We start from the raw sequence: 12174 nt of genomic DNA on the forward strand, positions 1-12174 counted from the left end.
TTATCCACTGAGCCAAACTGGTTTCGGCTCCATTTTCTTTATTCCCTGATTTTTCTTGTGCATGTGAAAAAAACAATGTTTCCTAATAATACTTTGAGTCTAAGAAAAGCTTCATTTATAATCTGTAGACACATGCAGTTGATAAATTTATAACTAGAAAATTTTGTAACTTAAATTACCATTAGTCATAAAAAGTAAATCTTTGTTAATTATGGATAGAAATGAGTTTTATGTTGGATTTTTATAGGGATATATCATTCAGAAAAGAGAAATAAAACCAAGCCTGGAAGTAGATAAACCAATTGAAGACATACTCACGTAAGCATGTAGGCATGGATCAATTTATTTTAGATGTTTATTAATGTTCTTGAATGTGATATAGTAAATATGTTTTACAGGTATGAGGAATTTCATCCTTTCTTGTTTTCTCAACATTCACAATGTCCATATATAGAATTTGAATCATTTGACAAGGTGGGTTTCAGATTCTATTTTTTGACCAGTTAGCATGATATGAATTATTGAGTTAATATCAACTTGCTTTGATTGAGAAATTGCAAATATTTTTGCTTTTCAATCACTGTAAATCTGAGCATTACAGAACAGTGCAGTCATAGATACAAACTGTTGGAAACTTTTTGCTACTTTATTTCAAGATAAAGGATAAAAAATGTGAACTTGATTCTTGATTAGTTAGCTATGTCTTTGAGTGGTGTTATAAACAAAATGGACTCAAAAATTCTATGTATGCAAGTTGAAGTAGAGACTATCCTTTTTTTCCAACTAGTTATTTATTTTTGTTTGTTTTAATAAGGCTGTGGATGAATTTTATTCCAAGATCGAAGGTCAGAAAATAGATTTAAAAGCTTTACAACAGGTATGGTGTTTAAAACATTTATATTAAACTAACTAGCTTTAGTGTGGTTTGCTGGGTAGATGGTGCTCTCATAAGAATGGGCAGCCTTTCAAAGTGTATGGAACGCCCTGATCTTTTAGTTTATTGATAACGATCTAGGTCAGCGGTTCTCAACCTGTGGGTCGCGACCCCTCTGGGGGGGTCGAACGACCCTTTCACAGGGGTCGCGTAAGACCATCGGAAAACACATATATAATTATTTATTGTTTTTGTGATTAATCACTATGCTTTAATTATGTTCAATTTGTAACAATGAAATTATGGGTCACCACAACATGAGGAACTGTATTAAAGGGTCGCAGCATTAAGAAGGTTGAGAACCAGTGATCTAGGTGAAGTCTCCAGTGTTGAAAAGTATACCCTCATTTGTTCCATCATACATTGGGTATTCTCTAAAATGGAAAATACAGTGGGAAGATGAGACCTGTTATTTATACCCTAGTATGATTTGCTTTATTAAAGCAACCCAAAGCTTTTAAATTTTGCTGTTAAGGTAATACTGTTTTGAGAAGATTTTTAAATAGGTCAAAGGAGAGGGAAAAGTTTTTTCTATACAAATAAATATTTTTATTTATCATTAAACTGTTATTTCATTTTTTATTTATCTTTATTATTTAAAGTATTACAGATTTCCCCCTTGGCCCTCTTTACACTGCTCCCAACCCCTTCCCAGGCCTTCGCCACCCTATTGTCTGTGTCCGTGGGTTATGCAGAGTGAACTTCTAAACTAGACCTTTAATGTGGTTTGTGTGGAGACCCACTGGTGATTGCCAGAGGAGATGGGTTGGGGACCGGGTGGAAGAAGTGAAGGGATTAAGAAGTACAAATTGATATTTACAAAATAGTCACAGGGAGGTATAGCATAGGAAATATAATAAATAATATTGTGATAACTACAGGGTGCCACGTGGGGAGAATACTTTGTAAGGTATTGTCTAATCCCTATGCTGTACACCTGAAACTAATACAAAATAACACTAAAAGTAAACTGTAATTGAAATTTTTTAAAATAAATTTTAAAAAGATAGATGTTTTTTGTGTATCATGACTCTACAAGGAGGTTTTAATATGCTATATTTTTCCAGCACATGTGACCATGTTTTTGGAACATTTGCTCAAGAACGATTTCAGAAATTTGCCACAGTTACTCTTGATTTGAAGAGGATGTGATTTTTCAAGAGTATTAATAAAGTGTTATAATATGTGTGCACAATTTATAATTATGTGAATTCTTGTATCCTCCCTGCCCCTCAGTTTTAAAATAATTAACAAAGCACAATTTCTAAGCAGATGGGTCAAATTAATTAAATATTGTGATTGCCACATGGTGGCAGCCCTTTAGCTACTAAATAAATATTTAGCAGTGACATTGAACTCCATCTCTTTTATGTGCATCAGAATACCCATGAATTATTTTAGTAATCATTTTGCATTCTTTTAATAGTCACCATTTTTATAATTAACATTTTTTAATACTACATCCAGCGTTCAAACATTCATTAATTGGTAATGCTGTTACTACTGTTAGAAAATTTGCCCCAACATCAAAAATCCTGAAATGTAAATTATATGTGATAAAATGCTATATAGATGGTCAAATAGTTACCATGACCTTTTGTGTTGTTAATTTAGGAGAAATTCTGTAAAATACTAGGAATAAGACTAAGAAAATTAAAGGCAGCAATGAAATAAAAAGAAGCAATTTGGGTAATTTAGGCTACGAATGCATTCCCCCGAGTTTTACTTTTCTGCCAGAGGGAAAAAATAGGCTCTAGGAGCATATTTTACATACAATGTAACCTGTAATCAAATTACTTTCAAATATGGAACAGGAGGTCGTTAGACATGACTTAGTTTTGGAGTATGAAACACTTTGGGGTAGTATAGACCTGGGGAGGTGGACTTTGGGGATCTCTAGCTAGCTAGGGGACAGATGTCGGGGCAGGATAATGAGTTTCAGGAGGTGAGAGAAGGTGCAGGATATGGGAGAAATCTAATTTTTTTTTAAATCTTTTTTTGTCAACAAAAGGAAAAACAAGCATTGAAGAAATTAGATAATGTCCGAAAGGATCACGAAAACAGATTAGAAGCTCTTCAACAGGCTCAGGTATTATGTTTAGCTTTTTCAGATGCTTTCTGAAAAATGGTAACTTTAACTCGCATTATAGTAAATGTTTTTGGTTTATTTCTTAAGGAAATAGATAAACTTAAAGGAGAGCTCATAGAAATGAATCTACAAATAGTTGACAGAGCCATTCAGGTTGTTCGAAGTGCTTTAGCCAACCAGATAGATTGGACAGAAATTGGTTTAATTGTGAAAGAAGCCCAAGCTCAAGGAGACCCTGTTGCAAATGCAATCAAAGAATTAAAACTACAAACAAATCATGTTACAATGCTGCTAAGGTAAGTTTAAATTATTTATTTATTTGTTAATCCTCACCCGAGGATATTTTTTCCATTGATTGTTTTTAGAGAGTGGCAGGAAGGGAAGGAGTGGAGAGACAAAGAGAAACAGAAACACATTGATTGGTTGCCTCCTGCACATGCCCAGCTAGGGCCAGGTATCAAACCTGCAATCCAGTTACTGCCCTTGACTGGGAATCAAACCCATGACCCTTTGGTGTGTGGGCTGATGCTCTAACCACTGATATACACTGGCCAGGGCAGGTAAGTGTAATTTTTAGTGAAGCAGTTAATGTTTGCCTTTATTTTGCTATTTAATTGTTCACTGTATTCATTTAAAATTTTTCTTTTGTTTGGAAATTTATCCTTGACAATACAGAAAAAATTAATTTGCAGTAAAATAATACAAACTAAATACTGTAAATCAGTGGTTCTCAACCTTCTGGCCCTTTAAATACAGTTCCTCATGTTGTGACCCAACCATAAAATTATTTTCGTTGCTACTTCATAACTGTAATGTTGCTACTGTTATGAATCGTAATGTAAATATCTGATATGCAGGATGGTCTTAGGCGACCCCTGTGAAAGGGTCGTTCGACCACCAAAGGGGTCGCGACCCACAGGTTGAGAACCGCTACTCTAGGTTATGATTTCATTTAGGAATATACTGAAAATAAAAAAATGTGATGTCATTGACATTAGTGAAATACTATTGAATATTTTTAATAGAAATCCATACTTATTATCAGAGGAGGAAGATGACGATGTTGATGGTGACATCAGTGTTGAGAAAAATGAAACTGAACCACCAAAAGGAAAAAAGAAAAAGAAAAAGAATAAACAGCTGCAGAAGCCTCAGAAAAATAAGCCATTACTTGTTGATGTTGATCTCAGTTTATCAGCATATGCCAATGCCAAAAAGTGAGTCTTAAAAGTATAAATTTTAAGCAAAATATTATCTGCAATAACTCAGGGTATTAAAGGATAAGAAACATTGTTATTTTGCCTGTCTATACTTTGGGGTGAAAATACCTTCTTTTTTGGTGTGTCATAAAATTATATTTATTGTAAGAAAGAATACAGAAATTACTATTTTTCAAAACAGTAATCCTCCTGGAAACTTCAAATAAATTCTTTTTTAAATCTTATGTGCATTCTACAACTTGGTTTTCATATGGAACATAGAAAATAAAGGTGCATAAAGCACAAAACTTGTTCTGTATGATTTGAAAATCTATAAAATAGAAATAACAAATAGAAAACTAAAGAATAGAGATTTTACTTAAAATTTAAGAGAATTGTGTTTTTCTAGGTATTATGATCACAAGAGATATGCTGCTAAGAAAACACAAAAGACTGTTGAAGCTGCTGAGAAGGTACTTTGCATTTCTTAGAGTGAATGTTAATTGTTTTTCTCTACCTTAATTTAATGGCCTTAATGATTTCCTATGTTTACTAGTAAATGAGGTTTTCTAATTCAGAAATATCTTTCAAATTTAATTTTGCTTTAAATGTGTTTTCAGTATTTATTTTTTCCCCCAAACCTGCTCCTCCTTGGTTTTTGCCATCTCAGTAAATAGCATCTTCATTTTTTCCTTTGTTTAGATTAAAAATGTTGGAGTTATCCAGGACTCTTCTCTCATAAACCATATGCAGTCCACCAGCAAATCTTTTTGGCTCTTCTTTTAGAGTATAACCAGAATCTGGCCACTTCTCATTGATCCAGGTCTCAATCATGTGTTCTCATGGACTATAGCAGTAGCTTCTTACTGGGTTGGTTACTCTCCCACCCTTTCCCTGCTACAGTCTGTTCTTCACACAGCAGCCATAGTGATCCTTTTAAATAAAAAATAAAGTCATTTCTCTCTGTTCAAAATTTCCTAGAAGCTTTTCATGTTAGCCAAGACAATCCAAAGCTCTTCTCCTGGTCTATAAGGTTCTATATGATCTGCTCCCCTCTGATCTCATCACCTGCCCTCCTCCTGTTACACATTCTTTCTAGCCTCACTGGGATTTTAGCTGTTCCTGCAACAGTGGTCCATGCTAACTTCTCAGGACCTTTGCACTTGCTGCTCTTTCTACCAAGAATGCTCTTCCCTAGAAATTTCTGTGGTTTGATTCCTCCCCTCATTCTCATGTCTACTTATATGAGATGTCAGGGAGGCCTTTCTTGACCACTCTTACTAAAAATAGTATCTTCAATTTCTCTATCTTTACTCTGCTTTTCTTCTTAAAAAACACCCTTCCCAACACCCATTTATCTGTCTTCCCTCTTGAATGTGGATTGCATGAAAGTAAGATTTTGTCTGTGTTATTCATTGCTATATCCCAGCCCTAGAATATTGCCTGGAACATTGGCACATTAATATCTGTTAAATGAGTGGCCCTCATGACTTAGCCCTCTGTCTACCTCTCCAACCTCATTTCTTGACATTATTTGCATAATTATGTGTTTCATATTTGTCTCTTCTCCTAGACCCCATTGGGGTACAAACTTTATCTTGTTCACTGATTTGTCCCCAGCATGTAGTTTGGAACCTGTTATATGGTAGGCACTTAGTATCTGGTAACTAAATATATTCTTGTTAATTTGGAGGTCTTGAGGAAATATATGTATACAGTAAATCTTTGACTTAAATTATTTTAATATTAAAGTAAAACATATTTTCATTTCTTCATTACTTTGTGTGTGTGTAGATAACGCCAATTTTTGATATTTAAAAAACTGTTTCTTGTCTTATCATTTGCTTGGTGTTATTTAAATAAATTTACAAATTATTTAAAAACTCTTTCTTATAAATAGGCATTCAAATCAGCCGAAAAGAAAACAAAGCAAACCTTAAAAGAGGTCCAAACAGTTACCTCTATTCAAAAAGCAAGAAAAGTGTATTGGTAAGTGTTCTACCTTTTAAAAATATAGTTTTTATTTTATCAAAATTATGCATGCACATTGTTTAGAAAAATGAAGCAATTCTACAAAGCTTGTTACAAAAACCAATAGCCCTGCTATTTTTTACCCCTACTCCTATTGCTTCCTCTCCCAAAGAAACTTTTATACTTTTAGCTCTTTTACCTGATTCTTCTAGTATATCCCTCCATTTCTCTAAGTAATATGCTTATATTGCTGCTTCTTAATTTTTCTATTTTACACTCTCTTAATGACTTACCACTATGGAAGATTAAGATTTTACTCTATCTTCTTGTGTCCCAGCGTTACATAGGCATGCACCTTCAGTCTTCTAGAATAGTTACAGCACAATTCAATATTAACATTATTGTGAATATTTAAATTGTAGTCAAAGCTTTCTTTTTCTTTTTGTTCTTATTAATTCACCTCCACTCTTCCAAGTGTGCTCACATTGGAATTCTGTTAGTATTATCTTCTTGCAGCAGTCTCCTCTGGAGCTTTTTGGCCATTGTTCTAGATTGGTTACTCTAAACATCTTAAAATGCCCCTTTATTGTTATCCTGAAAGTTCTTTTTATCCCTCTCTGTGTTGGATTCTTTGTCCTGGATTTCATACTTTCTTTTTCTTTGTTGGTGGAATTATGAGCTATAGAAGCATAATGAGAGGGGTGCGTAGAAGGCAAAGTTTTTGAGGTATCCAGTGTATAAAAATGATTTTACTCTTATACCTAATTAATAGTTAGTCTGGGTATAAAATTCTAGTTTGAAACTGTTTTCGTAAGACTTTTAAGGTATTTGTACATTATATTAACTTCCAGGTTTGATTTTGAGAAATCTGATGTCATTTTGATAGTTAATATTTTATAGGAAATTTGTTTTGTCTTTCGGTAAACTTGTGGATTTTTTTTCCTCTGTTTTCCAGAATTTCACAATGATGTAGGTCTGTGAGGATGTTTTTTATCCATTATGCTGGATATTTTATGGGCCTTTTTAATTTGGAAACTTTCATTTCTGAGAAATTTTCTTGACATATTTCTTAGAAAACTACCTGCCCTCTGGTTTTTGTTTCTGTTGTTGCTTCCTTTTCTTTCCTTCTTTTCTTTTTTGTAATTGGACAATCCTCCCATTTTCTTGCATTTTCTATTTTCAAATCTATCATTTTGTTTTATATTCTGAAGGATTTCCTGAACTTGATCTTTCAATCCTTCCACTGAATTTATTATTATTTTTTTATTTCTTCTGTCATGTTTTAATTTAAGATGTTTTGGTTCTTGGAATTTTTTTTTTTTAATCCTCATCCGAGGATATTTTTCCATTATTGTTTAAGAGAGTGGAAGGGAGCAGGAGAGGTAGGAGAGAAACATTGATGTGAGAGAGACACATCGATTTGTTACCTCCCACAAGCACCCCGACCAGGGCCAGGGATTGAGCCTGCAACCGAGGTCTGTGTCCTTAACCAGAATCGAACCCAGGACCCTTTAGTCTGCAGGCCAAAGCTTTATCCATTGAGCCAACTGGCCAATTTTGAATGTTACTTTTTAAAAACTTCCATCTCTAGTTTCTCTATACTGAGAATAGTTTGGATGTATTAAATTTTATTTAGTATCCTTTTCCTGCAGGTCTTTGTCTTCTCCAAGTTTTTTTTTCTATTTATTGGTTTTGTCTTTAGCTCTCATGCTAATGTCTAGTGATCCTTGGTTGTCTGCTCACATTTTATAGTAGAGCATTAAAAGGCTAATTGGGAGTTCTCTGTGGGGAGTTGTAAAATGATCTTTGTGTGGAACTCTTGATGTCTTTAGCTTTTTTCCTCTTCAGTGGGTCTTATTTCCTTTTTTTTTTTTTTTTACAGTTGTTATTTTTTTCTTTTATTTTTAATCTTTATTGTTGAAAGTATTACATATGTCTCCTTTTTCCCCCCATCGACCCCCTTCAGCACAACCCCACCCTCCGCCCTAGGCCCTCATCATCCCATTGTCTGTGTCCATGGGCCATGCATATATGTATACACATACAAGGTCCTCGGTGGATTACCTTGTTCCATGTTTCCATGTCTCTGGATCTACTCCGTTCATCAGTTTATTTTGTTCATTAGATTCCACATATGAGTGAGATAACATGATATTTGTCTTTCTCTGACTGACTTATTTCACTTAGCATGATACACTTCAGGTCCCTCCAGGCTGTCTCAGAGGGTAAGAGATTCTCCTTTTTTACTGCTTCATAGTATCCCATGGTATAAATGTACCACGGCTTTTTTATCCACTCATCTACTGATGGTCACTTCGGCTGTTTCCAGAACTTAGCTATTGTAAATTGTGCTGATATGAACATAGGGGTGCATACATTCTTTCTGATTGGTGCTTCGGGTTTCTGGGGATATATTCCTAGAAGTGGGATCACTCAGTCACATGGCAGTTCCATATTTAATTTTTTGAGGAAACTCCATACTGTTTTCCATAATGGCTGCACCAGTCTGCATTCCCACCAGCAGTGTACTAGGGTTGCCTTTTCTCCACGTCCTCGCCAACACTTGTCATTTGTTTATTTGTTGATGGTAGCCATTCTGACAGGTGTGAGGTAATACCTCATTGTCGTTTTAATTTGCATCTCTCTGATGATCAGTGACTTTAAGCATTTTTTCATGTCTCTTGGCCATCTGTATATCAGCTGGTCTTATTTCCTAGAAAAGATTCTTTTTCTCTCTTGCTTGTAAAGTAAAAGCTGGTTGTCACTTTTTAGGAGCCTAGTGAAAATAATTGGTGGGAGTCTCAGTATCCAGTCTTTTGTACATTTGCATAATTGCCTGTTTTACATATGTTACCCCTACTTATAACTGTGCCACATTTTTCTCTGGTCCATAGATCTTCTTTGACTCTTTTTAGAGAATTAACTTCTGGCCTTCTGTTAGAGTGTGGAAGGGATAGTTACACAATGTTCAGAGTTGGAAAGAAGGTATAGGGAAGTAACTGCTTCTTGATCAGACTTTCAGCCAGGCCTCCTCTTTTTAATCCCATCTTAAACCCTTTTTATGGCAGTACACTTATGGTACTATTTTTTATTTTATTATTATTATTTTGTTGTTGTTGTTAATCCTCACCAAGGATATTTTTTCATTGATATTTAGAGAGAGTGGAAGGGAGGGGGAGAGATAGAGAGAGAAACATCAGTGTGAGAGAGACACATCAATTGGTTGCCTCCTGCACACACCCCAACCAGGGCCAGGAATCTAGCCTGCAACCAAGGTATGTGTCCTTGATTGGAATAAAACCCGGGACCCTCAGTTCGATGGCCAGTGCTCTATCCACTGAGCCAACCCGACTAGGGCATTGTGGTGCTATTTTTTAGCTTTTTATGGGTTACATAGTATAAATTGTTTTACTTTGCTCTTCTGTCAGCTCAGGATTCAGCTTGCATTTGATCACTCATCCATTTATTCTCCAGCTTCAAAATTTTTTTGTGATTTTCTCCATCAATGTAACATCTGTATTGATGAATAGAATTGACCTGTAATTTTCATTCCTCATAATGTTCATATTCAGTACTGGTTATATTCATAAGGTTTTATTCATAAGGAAAATTTAGAGGGTTCCTTCTTTATTGTTTTTAAATGTTTGATGGAATTCGCCTGTGTAGCCTAGTAGTCCTAGAGTTTTCTAAGACTTTGTCTAAAGTTTGAAATTTACTGGCAAAAAGTTCATAATATTCCACTTAACTTTTTAACATCCTTTAGAATATTTAATGATATCTCATACATGGTAGTTATTTGTGCCTTCCCTTTTCTTGTTTAGTCTGACCAGAGGATTTTCAGTTGTACTAATATCTGTAAAGAGTCAGTTTTTTATTAGTAATCTCCTCTATTATATATGTGTTCTCTCTCTTTTTTGTTTTTTCATCATTATACTTTTCTTTAGGATTCATTTGCAGTTCTCTTATTGATTTCTTGAGATGGAATCTTAGTACATTGACTTTTTTTCCCTTCCAGCCTCTTTCTTTTCTAATATATATTGAAAATAATAACGTTACCTCTAAGCATGGCTTGACTGCACCTAAAAAGTTTTATTATGTATTGTTTTCATTATACTTCACACCACAATATGTTCTAATTTCCATTGTGATTTCTTCATCCATGCATTGCTTAGAAGTATTAATTTCCAAACATACGGGCCTTTTTGGTTATTTTATTGTTACTGATTTCTAGTTTAATTTGCATAATGGTCATAGATGGTATTCTGAATTATCTCAGTCCTTTGACATTTGTTGTTTTAGCTTGCTTTATGACCAGCATATTTATGGTCAGCTAAATTTATAAATGTTTCATATATACATGAAAAAAGTGTCAGTTCTACAGTTTTGGAGTGCATTTCTTTAAATATCAACTAGGTCATATTAACCATGCTGTTCAAATCTTTGGCATCCTTACTAATTCTTTTTTTTTATGATTGTTTTCTTAATTATTGAGAAAGGTGTGTTAAATATCACACAATTGTGGATTTGTCTGTTTCTCCTTTTACTTCTGCCAGTTTTTGTTTTATATATATGAGGCCATGTAATTAGGTGATACAAGTACAAAAGTTATATCTCCCTAGTGAATTGAGCCATTTATTAATGTTAATGAAATGTCCTTTTAACTTATTTTTTTCTTCTGTGTGAGATATTAAAACTGTATCAGCTTCACTTGGTTAGTATGTGCATGATATATATTTTTCCATCATTATACATTAGCCTTTTTTTAATTAATTAATTTTTTAAAAATCTTTATTGTGGAGGGTATTACAGGTACCCCCTTGCCTTCCCCCCATTCCCCCCTCCAAACAGGTCCCGCCCTGCCCCAGGCCTTTACCACCCTGTTGTCTGTGTCCATAGGTAATAAATACATGCATGTAAGATCTTTGGCTAATAGATTCCTGTCCCCTTCCCCCGTCCTTCTGAGATTTAGCAGTCTGTTCCATGCTTCCATGCCTCTGATTCCATTTTATGCACCAGTTTATTTTGTTCATTAGATTTCTTGTTTATTTTGATTTATAGATTCAATTGTTGATAGATATGTATTGCCATTTTAATGTTCATATTTCTTCTTCCTTCTCTTCCTCCTCTTCCTCTTCCTCTTCTTCACCCTTCAACATTTCATATTGGTTTGGTGGTGATGAACACCTTTAGCTGTTTCTTATCTGTGAAGTTCTTTATCTGACCCTCAATTTTAAATGAGAGGTTTGCTGGGTAGAATAATTTGGTTGTAGGCCCTTGCTATTCACCACTTTGAATATTTCTTGCCACTACCTTCTCGCCTGCAAAGTTTCTGTTGAGAAATGAGGGGACAGTTGTTTGGGTGCTTCCTTGTAAGTAACTTGCTGCTTTTAAGGTTTTTCCCTTTGTCTTTAACCCTTAGCATCCTAATATATAAAAACCCTGGGTCCATCAGGACCGGAGGCTCGACCAACCAGAAGTCAGTCCTGCAGTCAGCGCTGGGTTGCCGTGGTGACCCAGCACTGACTGCTGAGGGGGCTGCGAATCAGGCCCGGAGAGAGGCCTAAAGAGAGAAGCAGGGTCTGATCCGTAGCCTCTGTGGCAGCTGTTAATCAGCACTTGCCTCTCTCTTTCTCTCCAGGCCTACACTGGGGCTGCTGATCAGCCCCGCCTTTCTGATCAGGCCCCATTGATAGGCCCAGAGAGGCTGACTGACATAGAAACCCACCAATCAGAACCAAATCTGGGTGAACTGTGAGGAGCCAATAGCTGCCTAGGAGGCGGAGCTTTTGATGCTGACTGGAATAGAAACCAACCAATCAGAACCAAATTGGCTAGCAGAGGAGGGCAATTGGGGGTGAGATCAGGCCAGCAGGGGAGGGCAGATGGGGGCAAGATCAGGCCGGCAGGAGAGGGCAGTTGGGGGAGGCCAGGCTTGCAGGGGAAGGCAGTTGGGGGCAACCAGGCCGGCAGGGGAGGGCATT

The 12174-nt window shown here is 35.6% G+C and overlaps 1 protein-coding gene across 5 annotated transcripts in view; it reads left to right on the forward strand.

Moving 5' to 3' along the window:
* The window catches only part of NEMF (nuclear export mediator factor), a 74627-nt gene that overhangs the window by 24605 nt on the left and 37848 nt on the right, over positions 1–12174 (forward strand). For all 5 annotated transcript variants that reach the window (XM_005870265.2, XM_005870267.2, XM_005870266.2 and 2 more), the window contains 8 exons: positions 248–318; positions 399–474; positions 815–877; positions 2946–3023; positions 3111–3319; positions 4049–4240; positions 4632–4695; positions 6123–6211. In XM_005870265.2, coding sequence (XP_005870327.1) covers positions 248–318; positions 399–474; positions 815–877; positions 2946–3023; positions 3111–3319; positions 4049–4240; positions 4632–4695; positions 6123–6211 — 842 coding nt within the window. The remainder of the gene's footprint in view (positions 1–247; positions 319–398; positions 475–814; positions 878–2945; positions 3024–3110; positions 3320–4048; positions 4241–4631; positions 4696–6122; positions 6212–12174) is intronic.

This window comes from Myotis brandtii, unplaced genomic scaffold (assembly GCF_000412655.1).
Source record: "Myotis brandtii unplaced genomic scaffold, ASM41265v1 scaffold315, whole genome shotgun sequence".
Classification (NCBI taxonomy): domain Eukaryota; kingdom Metazoa; phylum Chordata; class Mammalia; order Chiroptera; family Vespertilionidae; genus Myotis; species Myotis brandtii.